At 43.8% G+C, this 17,547-nt stretch overlaps 1 protein-coding gene across 1 annotated transcript in view; it reads left to right on the forward strand.

Moving 5' to 3' along the window:
- kdrl (kinase insert domain receptor like) overlaps positions 1–17,547 on the forward strand; it is a 167,928-nt gene that overhangs the window by 143,790 nt on the left and 6,591 nt on the right. Inside the window, exons 25-29 of the mRNA XM_067997139.1 lie at positions 423–522; positions 1,880–1,985; positions 9,273–9,409; positions 9,599–9,689; positions 15,785–15,885. Coding sequence (XP_067853240.1) covers positions 423–522; positions 1,880–1,985; positions 9,273–9,409; positions 9,599–9,689; positions 15,785–15,885 — 535 coding nt within the window. The remainder of the gene's footprint in view (positions 1–422; positions 523–1,879; positions 1,986–9,272; positions 9,410–9,598; positions 9,690–15,784; positions 15,886–17,547) is intronic.

Below are 17,547 nucleotides of genomic sequence, written 5' to 3' on the forward strand. Positions count from 1 at the left end.
TGTAGTGACTCTGAAAATAACATACACGTGGGATGATATAACAGGAGCTATTAGACTCTCCTGATGGTTCAACTGGTTAAGGTATTGAGTAGCTATGCCTGACAGAGCAGGATGGTCCAGATTCAATCCCCAATCTGTGGTGAGTTAGTTAGTTTCTATAAAATTAGAGGTAGGGAGTGCTATAATTGATCCAGACCTTTGGTGGTGAGGAGGAAAAGTTGGTTAAGGACAGGATTGAGCTTGACTGCGTTGTCTACCATGGTCAACTGGTCTGCTGATGGTCATTGTCAAGTCTCACACATTCTTAATGGCCATTTGGACAAGGTACCTGAGGGTGCCCAATACTTGTGGAGTCAATGAATGGGAGAAAATTGGTGGAAAAATAAGTAAATTTTATCTTTATTTGATTCCTTCTGGTGTAGGTGCCTCTCCATATCCAGGAGTCCAGATAGATGAAGAATTCTGCCACAGGTTAAAAGAAGGAACAAGGATGAAGCCCCCTGAATATTCCACACCAGAAGTGTAAGATTTCTTTACTAATCTCTTGGGGATTTTTTTTGTTCAGAGAATTGTTCCAATTGGTTAATATTACAATCGTAAATAATTAAAACCAACATGTAGATCACATCTAGGTTTGCTTTTGAAGAATCAAATAGATGTAGCAAAGCTGGAGATAAAATTTAAATAAAATCTAAGCCTAGAAATTGCACAAATTGGGAGAGCGCAACTGAAATATAATTCCAGTGGGGCACAGACACGATGGGCCGTATGGCCTCCTTCTGTGCCGTAAATTTCTATGATTCTATGAATTTGCGGCAAAATCCAGATCCACCAAGTTTGCACCTCATTGATAAAAGATAAAGTTGGGCTTCGAGGTGAATGGGCGGGTTCTTTTTCTGCCCACTCCTGATACACTGCTCCAGCAGTTTGAGGGGTATGTCAGAGGCGTTCCCAATTATCCTCCAGGAATTCCATCCAACATTACCCTTGGTAGGCCCAGTGAGACCAATGTCTGCTGAGAGCTGACCTAGATGGCCATTGTGGGCCTGAATCTGAAAAGGTAAATGCCAGTCAATCCCAGAAGGATTGATTGTTATTACTAAAGGGGCCATAGAGCTCCTTGAAAGTTTTTTTTAAAAATTCTGGTCTCTTTGCCTTCAGCCTGTCTGAGCTGCACTTCAAAGAGCATCAGAATGCCGCTCCTAGATCCATCATTTCTGTGGGGTGGGCTCCTCTGTTACACCACTACGGGCACAGGCACCCACCCAAATTATTTCAACAATCCTGTCCCTGGGATTTTGGACAGGGTCATCAACGGGTTGAGTGAAGTGGGTGGAAATTCTGCACCATCGAACTTCCACCAGCTCCAGTGGTTCTGCAGGATTTCTGCCCCCTGATGTGTAAACTGCACTTTGCACAGGTTTTATGACCAGCAGATCGTGGGCTGTATCCTGCGTATGAGATCAATTTTGTCATTCAGGCATTCAACGTAAAAGTTAGAAGTGTAAATTTATTTTTTCACCCCTGTATGACTCAGTTACACAATGCTTTTACCAACTATGCCATGATGGGAGTCCACAGGTGTGACTTTTAAATCAGTATAACCAAAACATAATTTTACCACAGATAGATAGAAACAACTACCAATAAACAAACAACTAGACATAAATACCTACCCAGAAAACACTATACAAAGTCTGGCTTGTACTGGGTAAATACAGACACATTCCAGTTTAGGCCCAAATGCACTTGATTCTGCTTGAAAACAAGCCCAAATTTCTGCAAAAACTCAGATCTCTCTCAGATCTTGCACTATTTTAAATAGTTTAACATGTCACTATACAAGACAGTTAATATTCTTGCTGTGTTTCTGTTTTAGCTATCAAACAATGTTAGATTGCTGGCAAGGAGAGTCAGGAGAAAGGCCTACCTTCAGTGAACTGGTGGAAAAGCTGGGAGATCTTTTGCAGGCCAATGTTCAGCAGGTAGGAGAACCTCAGCAGTTTGGATAATATGGGGGGTGGGGGGGAGAGTGGGGAAGTGACAAGAATTCCTGAAAGCAGAAATGTCAGAAGAAGTTGTACATTTTTTTATTAGCCCACCAGTGATGGTTCTGTTTACTGTGTTTTATACAATGAAAGTGGCATCTTGGGGGAAGACTCCCCGAGTGTGCTAGAGTTGGTGAAATAATAAATCCATTTATAAAGAAGATGTTTATGACTATAGGGAAAGACATAGGGGACAAAATTGGGCCATGTAGCGCCCGTTTTGTAGGTGCTACACGGACACCTAAACCCCAAAAATGGCGTTCGAGAAGCGCGCGGACACTTCCAGTGCGACGTGCGCAGGATGCCACCTTGTAAAAGTGGTTACCCTAGCAACTGTCAGCAACATGTAAAGTAGGGAGATTATGACGCGTATCAGTGTGCAACGCTGATTTGAAGCAGCCAGTGACATTTTGGAACTCCCACTCTTAAACTCGCACAGCTGAACAGGACTTAAACGACATGAAGGACCACCCCCTCCCCACCTCCCTCCACCCCCCCCCCCCACCGACCAGAGCTATTTAAAGGGATCATGCAGGACAAGCTGCAAGAGGGAGGAGGAGGAGGAGGAGGAAGAGGAGGAGCAGGGCACTCAGCAGGGGCCATATCCAAGGAGGGTCTTCAGGGACCAATTCTCTTCAGCGATGACCAGTGCATCGGATGACTGTGGTTCACTAAAGAGGTCGTGACTGAGATTTATCAACTGCTGCAGCCACAACTGCAGCCTCAGAGCAGGGCAAGGACAGCATTGCCTGTGGCTGTCAAGGTAACCGTGGTGCTTAATTTTTATGGCTCTGGCTCCTTTCAGGCTGCTGCTGGAGATATAAGCAATACCTCGCAGTTTGCAGTGCACTGCTGTATAAGGGAGGTCACCGAGGCTCTGTACGCACTCAGAAACAGATTCATCTCATTCCCCCTTGCCAGATACAAGCAGCAGGAGCGAGCACGAGGGTTTGCTCACATTGCAGGCTTCCCAATGGTGCAGGGTACCATTGACTGCACGCACATTGCCATGCGTGCTCCACATCTGAACTCGGCCATATTCATGAACAGAAAGGGATTCCATTCCCTCAATTTGCAGCTGTTGTGCGACCTCACGCAGCACATCATGCAGGTCGATGCCCACTACCCTGGCAGCAGTCATGATTCCTTCATCCTGCAACAATCCAACATTCCGCCTATATTTCAACCAACGCGGCAAGACAAAGGCTGGCTACTGGGCAACAATGGTTATCCCCTCATGAAATGGCTCGTGACTCCGGTCAGGAACGCGTGCACATGTGAACAGCAGGTGTAGAACGAGAGCCATGCTGCCACACGGAATATCATCGAGCGCACATAGGCATCCTCAAGCAACGCTTCCGCTACCTGGACCGCTCTGGAGGACCCCTGCAGTACTCAGCTGAGTGGGTATCAAGATTTGTCATTGTATGCTGCATGATGCACAACCTTGCCATTATGAGGGAACAGCCCTTGCCACCACCTGTCCGGCGAGAACCTGAGCCAGAGGCAGAGGAAGAGGAGGAAGTGGCGGAAGAGGTGGAGGAGGAGACAGAGGAGGAATTGGAGGAGGAGGAGGAAGTGCAGCAGGAAGAGAAGGAAGAGGCAGGGAGACAACAAAGCAGACAGGCCCTGTCTGCCAGGGCTCTGTGTCATCAGATTATTAATGAGTGATACCAGTAACCTCAATGACAACTCCCCATTCACCAACAGTCCTACACTCCTTACTTTTCCTCTCCCACATGAACATCAACTCGTCCTCCTTATGATTACACATTGGTTCCTCCCTCAGCTCATCGCAGAATTAAAAACCACCACCAAATGCAAATTCAAATCCACATTTATAAATTTACACATGAAATTATGCAAACAAAATGAGACTATTCACCCTTGTGCATTCCCTTAGTGCCTGTCGTTCATGTGCTTTCACCTATCCTTGTGCTCCTATGAGGTGCATCCCCAGTGGCTGGAGCATGGGTGGTGAAAGGCTGCTGACCTTCAATTGAGGAGTGTGCAGATGGCCTTGGAGGATGACCTCAAGCAGCTCTGGGCCGGGAGGGCCCGGTTTCAGACTGCATCATCTCGGCCTGGGCTACAGCAGTCTGGCCTGGCTGGCTGACGGGCAACAGCAAGGGCACCGGTGGAGTGGCAGGGGTGGGAGCAGGAACGCTGTCATCCTGAGAGAGGAGAGCAGGTTCACCTTCCATGGCGCCACTGCTACTCTCCTGAGGTGGCGCCTTAGCAATCCTGGTGATCTACTGGAGAACAGATTGCTGGACTGCTGTGCCCCCCTGGAAGCTCCATTCAACAGTGGAACCAGAGCCACAATAGCAGCAGCCTGAGCTTTGAATGCAGCAGTCAGACCTTTGATGGCAGATGTTTGTGCCGCAATGTAAGCCGTGACATCGGTCATCAGACACTGTATCATGGTGGGTTCCACAGGTGTGCTGATGGAGGTGACGACCCATTCCATGTGGGAACAGCGGATGCGGCTAGTGATGCATTTGGTGGGATATGCCACTTAACAGTTGAACCCACTCACCTTGACCACTCGTGTCAAATCATTGAACTTCTTCCTGCACTGCATCCATGTTCTTGGTGCTATGCTCCTGGTATTGACCTTATCCGCTACTTCCTCCCACTGCCTCTTCAGCATATGACTGGAGGGCCTCCTGCTCCACTGCGGATATAAGATGCCCCTCCTTCTGTCCACCTCTTCCAAGGCCTTTCGTGCATCATCCAAGCACATTGGTGCACCCTCTGTCATAGGCGCAGCCATTCTTCAATATATTGCAGCACAGATTCACTTCACAATTGACTTCCACCGCTTCCTGCAGCCATAGTGCAGCTCCCCTTTAAGATGTGCAGACTGCCTTTAAATAGTGCTAGCCACTCCCGATATCGGGGACCCCTGCCATTACGTGCTGCCTGCATCGCAACGAACGGGTGCGGGTTAATCGCACAACGCGATCCCAGCGCCCATTTTCGGGGGTTATCCAATATAACCCCAATAAAGTTTTGAGGAGCCTGGGAGAGGGAAACCGATAGGGGACTGGAGGAGAGGGACAGCTCAGGTCCTAGAGAGGGCCTTGTACAGGGGAACAGCTCAGGACCTTGAGAAGGCCGAAGGTAGAGCTTGGGATTTGGAGGAGGCCTAGGGGTGAGCTCGGGCCTGGAAGACATGGAGGCGGTCTGAGGAAAATTTGAAAATTGGGGCCTAGAAGTTATAGGGAAAAGAAAGGCTGAAACCTAGAGCTAGAGGCCACAGGGAGGAAGTGTTGGACCTGGAGTTGAAGGTTGCAGGGAGGAGAAGTTGGGGACTGGAGCTTCAGACGTCCGCGGGACCTCCAGCCTGCAGAAGAAGTTAAAGAAAAGTCAGAAAAAAATTAACCCGCTGCCATTATTATACTGCTGCTCAGCATCAAGCCGGAAGACTGGAATACAGGAATGGATTTCAAACAGTGAGACCAGATCACAGTACACAGATGCACTACCAAATGAATATGACCCAGAAAGAGGCTTTTCAAAGAGATGCAACAAATAGCAGGATGGAACAAACAAGCTCTTCATTGTCTCTGCTTAAATTTCAAATTCTGCAATTGCATGCCACCATTTTTAGCCACTGAAAAGTAAGCATATTCTTGTCAACAGAAATTAAGAATTAGTATACACTGCGACCACACTATCCCTGCATTCTACATTTAACAACGAAGTTAATGATAAAGAAAGCTGTTAAATCCAGTGACAGTGCTCCCTTCAGAAACTGCTTTCTAATGGTAGTATCTTTATGTTTATTTTTAGAAAAACTCACACCACCTCCACTTAAGTTACTTGAGTTGGTTGCTCTCCATTGGAAGTCCAACTCCCACATGTTTCTAGCATCTTTATTAGCACCAGTTGCTGCAAGCTTGTATACATGGTAGTAAACCCAACCCTTTCTGGTATTATTCATCTTTATTATTATTTAGGTTCTGTTCTTTTAACATGACTGTATTCAGTTAAGTTACATGACTTTGCAGTAGATAAACCATTAAGTTCAGTCCCACACCAGCAAGGATTTTCATTTATTGTAAATCTCCAAGCATAATCTTTAATCATAATATTGTTTTTTTCTCATGTTTTTTTTTGACCTGCAAATAAAATGGCAGGTGCCTGCGATTTTGCAACAGCTCATTTCATTAAATAATATTCCATTAGTAGGAACAACCAAATATTAGTCAAATGGACCTGTAATACTAATCTTTTAACACTTCTCTAAAACTAAATAACCACTTAACTGGCCTAATTGATGAAATGTTCAGTAATCCAGAAGTGCAGTGCACAACTGTTGTACATAGTAAATGAATAGAAATTGTGAAAATCCTGATTGATGCATAAGGCCCAGCATGTAATAAGAATTCCAATAGAAATACAAACTGAAATAGAAATACAAAATTAACATGGTTAATTCCTGGATAGATAAACTTATTTTGAAAGTAAGTAAATTAAAAAGAAAGGGAATCTGTATTTTTACATATAAAGTGGGAATTTTTAAAAGAAATAAAGTTTTTATTTTTCACAGATCATGCTTTGGTGAATACGTCAGAATTACATGCTCGAATATGCCAGCGTGTAACAGTTCGTAAAAGTTAAATCAATAAACTGTGCGGCATAACAGTTTTTACAAAAGTTGACACTTGCAAAAATATCTGCATTCACCGTCTAAGACATGTAGTTACTCCCACCACACACATTACAGCCCTCACATAGATCACAACCCACTAATGTGAAATGTTGGCATTCTCATGCCTTAAAGAATCATGTTGCCCATTTGCAGAATTGCATGTTATACAGTCAGTTTGCTATAAAAAGAAAATGCAGCCGAGCACATGGTTCCCAAGATTCTCGATTCATAACTGCGTATCCCGGAGACACGAACTGCACAGCAATGTTTAAACTGTGTTTCAAAGTTTACTCGTAACGTCCTGCTTTGCTTGCAGAATGTGTCCCACATGTTTTCAACCTCATCAACAATGATTTATGAAGAACAAAAAGCTCATACTTTATTATACTCAGACAACTCCCAAAAGTAAATCATTTTTTAACTGGTCTGTCAACATCAGAAACATTCTTATATTCTTTTCCTCTGAGAAAGACAAGAGCAATTTTTATAAATCAGTTTGAATTAGTCTGAGCACACATTTAAAGAGGTTCAGAGGGAGAGGCAGATGTATTCTAAGTGTTACTATTAAAGGAAAACTGTGCCCACAAGTATATATCAAGTTTCCTCTCACAGGTTGAAATTGTATATGCGACATCAATAGGTATCTATATGAAATTCTTTTGTCCACTAATTTAAAAGGGGCATTATTCCATTCGTTTTCAAAGGGTTTAGTGCCTCCATTAAAATAGTAGGCAGAGGAATATTATACGTATGCATTCGCACTTTTGTTACTAAGAACACACGATTTCAACCCCTTTCAATAGGTTCCGAGCCAAGTGTTGTGATGGCTCAGCAGATACCCTCTATCCTTGAGTAAAATCTCTTTCTGAGTATTTTCAACAGAAATATGTAAAAGTAAAAATTCACATTTTGATAAACAATTCCAAAAAAGGGCAGCTAGCAATGTAAGATCATCATTGTACATCTGTTGCCATTGTGTGGGACTGTGTTGCTAACTTTTTGACAAGAGCTCACAGTCCCATACATTGTCTTGCTTGTGGTCTGCTCTCAGGAATGCTCCAACATTCTGAACCATGGAGTAATAAGATGTGGGTCTAAAACCACAGTTCCCCATTTGATAAGTTCCTGTCTTCAAATGTGCCAACCTGAGTAATTACCAAATGGAAGCTAGGAACTTCCCCACACAAAAAAATAAAAATTAGAACCTCTATTAAAATTATTGATTCTAATAATTTGGCATGAATTGCTACGGAAGCTTTTATTCTTAGAGAAGCAGCAGAATGGTTAATTTAGGAAATGAACAAAATGTCACAGTGGAACTGTTGGAGTGCTCTTGTGGAATTGGAGATGAGTGGTGGGTGCATTACTTCAGATCTAACCATCCCTTTAACTTACCTCAGAGTGCTGTCCGGGAAAATGGAAAGTGTCTGATCCCAGCACAAAGATCCTTCGCCTTAATAAGCACAAAAACTTACAAACAAGAAAGAGAAACAATCTTACAGATTCTAAACTTTAATAGAGCCCTTTTACTTGCTCTGTGGATGCTGGAATAGTCCCTCCTCCTGTTGCATGCATTTGCTTTCTTCCATTGGACACCAAGAGAAAGTAAGGGAATGCCACTGAATTCCCGGCTCTGGTGACGGCCCATGGCCAGACAGGCCGTAAACAGAGACTGAGGGGGTGATTTTAACTGCAAAATTTTTGGACTTTACATTTCCAGTGGGAAGCCTGTACTTTTATGCGCCCAAGCTACACCCGGAAATAAAGCCGGGTTGCGGTCGCGACCCAAAAACCAAATATTTTCAACTCCCACCTGCCCCCAGCCCACCTGTTCTTGGGGGTTAAAATCACCCCCTGAGAAATACACAGAGCAACAAGCCTGCCAAGGGCTACAGGTGAGGTAGAGGTGGGCCATAAGTGGTCCCCAAGCTTTATTGTGAGTGCCATTTGTGTATACAGTAGTTGCAAAAAGTGAAAAAAATTACAAATTCATTTGAAAGGATGAGATGTTCCCTTTAAATGCTGAATGCACTATTTTTTAATCTAATGAAAAAAATGTGGTTTTTTCATTGTATCCAGGATTGTGAAGCAAAGTGTTGTTCATTCTCCACCTAGAACTAGGGCCCATCCCTGGAGGCTCACTTGCCACAAGCTCCTCCCCCAAACTTTCCCTCCAGCTACAAGAAATAAGCCCAAACTAGACAATGACAGTGACGCCACCCAATGGAAGGAGAACCCCACTGTCCCCCCCACCCCCACCCCAGCCCATTTGAACCCCAGGGGCTAAGATCAAAATCAAATTACATAAGTCCTCAAAAATGCACTGCTTGCAGCAGAGCTCTGGCTCAAAATTAGTATGTCAGTGTTCTCCCCCTGCAAGCACAAAGCAATCAAAATGTAAAAATGGCTTAATAATATATAGCTGTATGTAAATATTCAAAAATTCAATTTTGAAAATCAACAAAAAAGATTTCTGAGGCAATGCAGCTTGAGCTGGCCAGTCTCCTGTGCTGAATACTGAGCACATTCTCATTCTCTGACTTGCTTTCTTTTCTTTATTGTAGGATGGAAAGGATTACATTCCTTTGAACACTATGTTGCTAACAGATGGTGATTCAGGCATCTCCTCTGCAGACCCCAGCCTCACCCCAGAAGACATATCAAATCCAAAAGTTAATTACAATTGCACAGGAGTCATTGGGTAATGCACCCTTAGTTATTAAACTAATCAAGAATTGCTCGTTAAATTGTACAAAAGAAAACAAAGTTCTTTTCCTGTGTAAAAGGTTCTGGAAAAATACCCTGATGTTTGTATTATTGTGTCATGTCCTGTTCCAAATTACCAACCTGCCTACACTGAGTTGCCTTTCTTTTTCCCTTTTGCTGATAGACTCAACTGCAACAATGCAAAGAAGAGGCCACTGAGTGTGAAAACATTTGATGAGGTTCCTGTAGAAAACAAGACTACTGTGATACATGAAGTAAGTATTTAATATGGACCTGTCAATCTAGATTGGAAAGGTGTCTAAAATTGCACACTAAATGGCCTTGGAAGCCACTCAGTTGTAAAATCTCGATAAAAAAAGTCATAATAAGAATAAAACCGGACGGACCACCCAGCATCGGACCACTAGGCACCGGACACGACAAAGGCAAAACAAGCCCAGTCGACCCTGCAAAATCCTCCTCACTAACATCTGGGGACTTGTGCCAAAATTGGGAGAGCTGTCCCACAGACTAGTCAATCAACAGCCTGACATAGCCATACTCACAGAATCATATCTTTCAGCCAACATCCCAGACTCTTCCATCACCATCCCTGGGTATGTCCTGTCCCACCGGCAGGACAGACCGACCAGAGATGGCGGTACAGTGATATACAGTCAGGAGGGAGTGGCCCTGGGAGTCCTCAACATTGACTCTGGACCCCATGAAACCTCATGGCATCAGGTCAAACATGAGCAAGGAAACCTCCTGCTGATTACCACCTACCGCCCTCCCTCAGCTGATGAATCAGTCCTCCTCCATGTTGAACACCACTTGGAGGAAGCATTGAGGGTAGCAAGGGCACAGAATTTACTCTGGGTGGGCAACTTCAATGTCCGTCACCAAGAGTGGCTCGGTAGCACCACGACTGACTGAGCTGGCCGAGTCCTGAAGGATATAGCTGCCAGACTGGGTCTGCGGCAGGTGGTGAGCGAACCAACATGAGGGAAAAATTCACTTGACCTCATCCTCACCAATCTACCTGTTGCAAATGCATCTGTCCATGACAGTATTGGTAGGAGTGACCACTGCACAGTCCTCGTGGAGACGAAGTCCCGTCTTTGCAATGAAGACGCCATCCAACGTGTTGTGTGGCACTACCACCATGCTAAATGGGATAGATTCAGAACAGATCCAGCAGCTCAAAACTGGGCATCCATGAGGCGCTGTGGGCCATCAGCAGCAGAATTGTATTCCAGCACAATCTGTAACCTCATGGCCCGGCATATTCCTCACTCTACCATTACCAACAAGCCAGGGGATCAACCCTGGTTCAATGAAGAGTGTAGAAGAGCATGTCAGGAGCAGCACCAGGCGTACCTAAAAATGAGGTGCCAACCTGGTGAAGCTACAACTCAGAACTACATGCATGCTAAACAGCGGAAGCAACATGCTATAGACAGAGCTAAGCGATTCCACAACCAACGGATCAGATCAAAGCTCTGCAGTCCTGCCACATCCAGTCATGAATGGTGGTGGACAATTAAACAACTAACAGAGGAGGACGCTCTGCAAACATCCCCATCCTCAATGATGGTGGAGTCCAGCACGTGAATGCAAAAGACAAGGCTGAAGCGTTTGCAACCATCTTCAGCCAAAGTGCCGAGTGGATGATCCATCTCGGCCTCCTCCCGATATCCCCACCATCACAGAAGCCAATTCGATTCACTCCACTTGATATCAAGAAACGGCTGAGTGCACTGGATACAGCAAAGGCTACGGGCCCTGACAACATCCTGGCTGTAGTGCTGAAGACTTGTACTCCAGAACTAGCCGTGCCTCTAGCCAACCTGTTCCAGTACAGCTACAACACTGGCATCTACCTGACAATGTGGAAAATTGCCCAGGTATGTCCTGTCCACAAAAAGCAGGACAAATCCAATCCGGCCAATTACCGCTCCATCAGTCAACTCTCAATCATCAGCAAAATGATGGAAGGTGTCATCGACAGTGCTATAAAGCGGCACTTACTCACCAATAACCTGCTCACCGATGCTCAGTTTGGGTTCCGCCAGGACCACTCGGCTCCAGACCTCATTACAGCCTTGGTCCAAACATGGACAAAAGAGCTGAATTCCAGAGGTGAGGTGAGAGTGACTGCCCTTGACATCAAGGCAGCATTTGACCGAGTGTGGCACCAAGGAGCCCCAGTAAAATTGAAGTCAATGGGAATCAGGGGGAAAACTCTCCAGTGGCTGGAGTCATACCTAGCACAAAGGAAGATGGTAGTGGTTGTTGGAGGCCAATCATCTCAGCCCCAGAGCATTGCTGCAGGAGTTCCTCAGGACAGTGTCCTAGGCCCAACCATCTTCAGCTGCTTCATCAATAACCTTCCCTCCATCATATGGTCAGAAATGGGCATGTTCGCTGATGATTGCACAGTGTTCAGTTGCATTCGCAACCCCTCAAATAATGAAGCAGTCCGAGCCCACATGCAGCAAGACCTGGACAACATCCAGGCTTGGGATCATAAGTGGCAAGTAATATTCGCACCAGACAAGTGCCAGGCAATGACCCTCTCCAACAAGAGAGAGTCTAACCACCTCCCCTTGACATTCAAAGGTGTTACCATCGCCGAATCCCCCACCATCAACAACCTGGGGGTCACCATTGACCAGAAACTTAACTGGACCAGCCATATAAATACTGTGGCTACAAGAGCTTGTCAGAGGCTGGGTATTCTGCAGCGAGTGACTCACCTCCTGACTCCCCAAAGCCTTTCCACCATCTACAAGGCACAAGTCAGGATTGTGATGGAATACTCTCCACTTGCTTGGATGAGTGCAGCTCCAACAACACTCAAGAAGCTCAACACCATCCAGGACAAAGCAGCCCGCTTGATTGGCACCCCATCCATCACCCTAAACATTCACTCCCTTCACCACTGGCGCACAGTGGCTGCAGTGTGTACCATCCATAGAATGCACTGCAGCAACTCGCCAAGGCTTCTTCGACAGCACCTCCCAGACCCGCAATCTCTACCACTTAGAAGGACAAGAGCAGCAGGTACGTGGGAACAACACCACCTGCACGTTCCCCTCCAAGTCACACACCATCCTGACTTGGAAATATATCGCCGTTCCTTCACCGTCGCTGGGACAAAATCCTGGAACTCCCTTCCTAACAGCACCGTGGGAGAACCTTCACCACACGGACTGCAGCGGTTCAAGAAGGCGGCTCACCACCACCTTCTCAAGGGCAATTAGGGATGGGCAATAAATGCCAGCCTCGCCAGCGACGCCCACATCCCATGAACGAATAAAAAAAAATTTGAAGAACATGATGCTTGCAATGAGAAATGGCCATTTGGCTCATCAAGGACATTCCTTCCACAGTCCATGTAGGATCTCAATCATGGACTTCCCAGCCCCCCTCCACTTCACTCAAGATTTCCATGCTCTCTCTTTAACCTCCATTTAAATGAAATAGATCTATTAATTTCTTTGTAAACCACAATCCCTTTTCGTGACAGGTATTGATCCAGTTCCTTTTCAAAGGTATCAATTGACCCAAATATTACTGGAAAAGGTTTACAACACTACCTCCTGCACAAAAACACCAACTTAGTTATGTGTCACACAGGAAACATGACCTCTGTAGCCTCCTCCTCAAACTCCCCTCCCCCATCCCCACACCAACAAAACATCCTGATTTGTGAAACATGTAACACTATACACCAACAAGTACAACTTTGTTAATGAACTCATTCGCCTAGAAATTACATTGTGCAATATTAATGTACATATGTTTAATGTATTCATATGAAATTACTTTGTCCACTGTTTTAATGTAGGTGTCCATTAAATCCATTTAAAATAACAAGTTCACAACTCCAGTAAATAGCAATGTAATTTTATACAAGCTCATTAAACATTCGTACATCATATTACGCAGGGTAATACATGCACTTTTATAACTTTCTGTAAAAGTTGTGTAGGTAAAACGTATAACTGCACCAATATGTAAGCCAGTGTAAAGTTCTGAAAAAAATAGGTGTTTTTCAAAAAAGTTTTACAAAGGAAAATCCCATGCCACCCTAATGTTAATGGAAGCATTAAGCAATTTCCCTGCCCCTGCTCTGGGAGGGGCCATCGGCCTCCAACATGCATTCCTGCTGTTGCACAAAAAGTCAGTAGAGGTCGGACTAAATGAAAGTCGGCCTTACTGTTGTCCAGTGGGTTTTCTTGACAACAAATTCAGACTGCTGTCCACGGTGAACCAGTAGTTCACACACAGACCATATAAAGCTCCTTTAGAATAAAAGTACAAAAGGAACAACAAGAATAGCCAAACTTACTTTTTTATTTTTACATTCCCACAGCTAAAATACCAGTGTCTGTTTTTAGAAGTTACAGCTGAGACCTAGTAAAGGATTTGACACTAAAATTGTTTATTTTTCCAACACATAACATAACTGATTGCACCACGCAGGTACCACTAGAGAATAATCCTTCATCTCTGATTGCTGGCTCGTCCGCACATGTATGTTGCACATGGGAAATTAAAAGTACTGGTGGGCCGCATTAGTGAACCAATACACTGTGTCACAGGTAGTTGGTCACAAGTTTTCTAACAATGCTTTGGGTCCCTGATCTTGTCCAGTGCCACCAGGGGGAGTGCACAAGCAGAAATGTGAGGTACTTTCTCACAGAGAAGCAGGGAAAAGTAAAAGAGTGAGCTATTTGCAATTCATCATTTGCCTATACAAAATCTATCAGAACTTGAGTTCAGAATTAAAGCTGTTTAGCACATCCAGGTACTCTTGGTAGCCCTTGATAGCACTCTGGGTTCTATATGTACAGATCTGGTTAGCATTCAGTGTAACTTATTTGACTCCACTAGTTATACAGTTTGACATATATTACATTTTTAATCAGCTAACCCCCGCATTGTGCCTTAAATGAACATCAAGTTACAGAGTGGCATTGGATGTGTTGTCTGTCCATCCTGTTAATGGATGGTATGTGGCAATAAGTAGAGTGAAAAATAATTTTAAAAAGGAAGGCAAAAACAAACAGTAGCTCCTATTTGAATTTCTGTAACTAAATTATATTTAAGAATAGAACTGTTCAAAAGCATTTTATTTAAACTACTGCCAAATCTCCCAGATGATGTAGCAGTAGAATTCAAGAACATCAGAATTTCCAGGAAAGCTATCCACATAGAATGCTACAAAACAAATACCATCCAAATGTGTCACAGTACCAGTAAATGGGTAGGGCCTAATCTACTATGAACAGCAAATATGTCATAGTAACAGTGACTGGTTAAAAATTAATCTGACATGAATAGCATTTATGCCATAGTATCAAGGAATGGATGGAGCCTAATCTGATACGGGTTGCAATAAATAACGTAACTGGGATTCTTTCCACCTTCATCAGCAGAGGATAAAACATAGTAAAAAGTATTTGAAATAATCTCTACTGTGACTCAGTCAGACCAGCAGCATGCATTTACTGGTGCTAACCTTATCTGGTTCATATGTGGTGGGTTAGGGCACTACGAAGGTGGTGCTCAAGTGGAGACCTGTCATGTACGAGCACTGCCCTCTCTGTTTTTGTATGTGGTATGGTGCCAGTCCCTATTGGGTCCGTTGGAGACCTACACTTTGTGCTGATCCCAGTGGCAGCTCCCAGGGCTTATGAAAATCAGGTCATGGGCACTGTCTAAAGCCCAGGGCTTGGGTCACTTATTCTGCCGAGTGCTATCAACAATGGGAATTATGCATGCAAATTCTCAAAATAAAACCATCAGCATTACAAGCTTAACATTCAGTCCACACTGCACAGAGTTAGCACATGGTTTATAGTTGATAAGAGCATTCCTCAAACCCTAGGACCTGGAAATGACTGTGAGTAATGTTATCATTCCAACACATTTGCATTAAATTCCTCTCTCCACTATATTAACTCATTAACTTACTTAAATTAAACAAATTAATATCTCCAATATGATAGTGGAGAGAAAAGTTTGACGTGAGTGCATTATTTTCTCATCCTGAATCCAAGTTTTTTTTTAAGGTCAAATTGTCTACGAGCTGAGTGATAATGTGATTGATTGTTTCCATACTCTTGTTTTTCAGCTTATTGGTCTATTATTTGAGTAAAAAATAACATATCAGTACAAGGCTAAACCTTTTACCTCAGTGTTACTTACATAGAATGAGTCCAAATAAATAATTTTACTGTAGTTTAGATTTGAGTAAAATAGTAGAATAGAACAAGCCCAGTTAAGGTTGGCAGTTCTCAGCACACTGCACAGCCTTGTGTCTGTGTATGTCTCTCATTAGACCTGTTATGGTCCACAGGAAGGTGAAACTGACAGTGGAATGGTGCTGGCCTCTGATGAACTGAAGTGCCTGAAGCGTCTCGAAACCAGATCCCGCCCTTTTGGAATAATTACATTAGCGTAAGTGCACCCAGTTCTTTAAAGTTAATTACAAGGAACTTTCTGGAAGAGCCAGGATGCATCAACACTTTTGCTGCATTAACAAACAAGGCTGTTGTTTTGGAAAGGTGCTTTATTGGAAGATTATGAGTCATGTTCTTCCCCTTTCTATTCATTCACCGCAAGAAAAAAGCAGAAAATTATATATAAATAAATTGGAAGTCCTCCAAAAGTAAATTAATATTGTTTTCTAATTCACTGTTAGATAACATATTTACACACTGAAAATAGTTGTACTTTGAATTATAGCTCACATCTGATTTCCTCCTAAACCCTCCTCCTCACCACCTTTCCCGATGGGCAAAGTGCCAAACATGCCATACAGTCCATTATACACCTACTATACAGGGACCTGATCTTCAGCCATCCACCTGATGAGACCATTCTCCTTCCTTCCAGCAGTGTAAATGCGTTAAAGTCACTAACAGGTTATAGACATCACAGCTGTTCAGGGATCAAAACAATTGCTGGTTTTCCAAGGCTGTCACTTAAATTCCCTATTTGTCTTGCATCCCAAAGCTTTCCGGTTTTGGCTCTAGTGAGACCTTGCACATCCACTAATGCACAAAAGTAGCATTTTGCCCCTGTCTTAGGTCAATGTTGATATAAAATGCTCCACAGAGATACTCAAACTAACTCGGAATATGTGCATGGAATATTAAAATGGTGAGGTGGAGGAATTAGCAACAACAATGGTGATCTATCCCTGAAAAGGGATTTTAAAAATTAGGTTGTCGGAGGCCATATACAGAAATAGGAACCAGCCTGCAGTCTTGGCCAGCCATTAAATTGCATCTCAAGTAAACCTAGAGGGAAGGAAAAGTCACTGGCAATGTAGGCTAAATGCCACAAAAATCTGTTTGGATATATCACATAAAGTTCCATAGAAGTTGGGCGCAGCTCTTGATGAGCTATCAGGTGCTCAATATGGCAAAACAGAAAAGAGAGCTGCTGAGATCATTTCCGCAAGCAAAGGCCAGATACTATGGATATCTCATTTCAGAATCGCAACAAAGGGTGAATTGTTGCTAACAAGAATAGAACAGAGAGGAAGACAGAGACACATTTGGCTTGATAACGTCAAAGGGACGATTTTAACCTGCCTGATTGACTTTCTTGCTGATGTCCCTCATGGTTCCCTCCATCTTTAACCTGCTCTTCTGAGCAGATGGCAAGAGCACCCACCTACAATTTTAACTCTGGCCTAAGTGGGGAAGCCACTGTAGCTTTCCCGCCAGGTGAAGGCAACGGGAAGAGAATCTGAGACCAGAAGATGCTATTTAAGGTAAGTTTTTTTAACTTCTGCCAGGTCCCACAAGGAAAGTTTAGGCCTCCCCTGCTATGGGCTCCCTCAGCCCTTCCCTCATGAAAGACCCTCCCTAAATCAACCCTCTCCCCATGACTTACATGAATGCTAGCGAGCCTCCCACTTACCTGTTTGTGCTACTCCTCACTAAAAGCAGCAATTGGCCTACTGATAATTTTTAATAAATATGGATACATGTGAGACTGAGGCATGACAATAATACTATACAATTTAATGAGTCAGCCAGTATTTTATGACTAAATCATCATGCATATTTCAGTTCCATTTGGACTGAACTCTAATCTTTCCTGTTGATT

Source organism: Heptranchias perlo, chromosome 15, assembly GCF_035084215.1.
Source record: "Heptranchias perlo isolate sHepPer1 chromosome 15, sHepPer1.hap1, whole genome shotgun sequence".
NCBI classification, from domain to species: Eukaryota; Metazoa; Chordata; class Chondrichthyes; order Hexanchiformes; family Hexanchidae; genus Heptranchias; species Heptranchias perlo.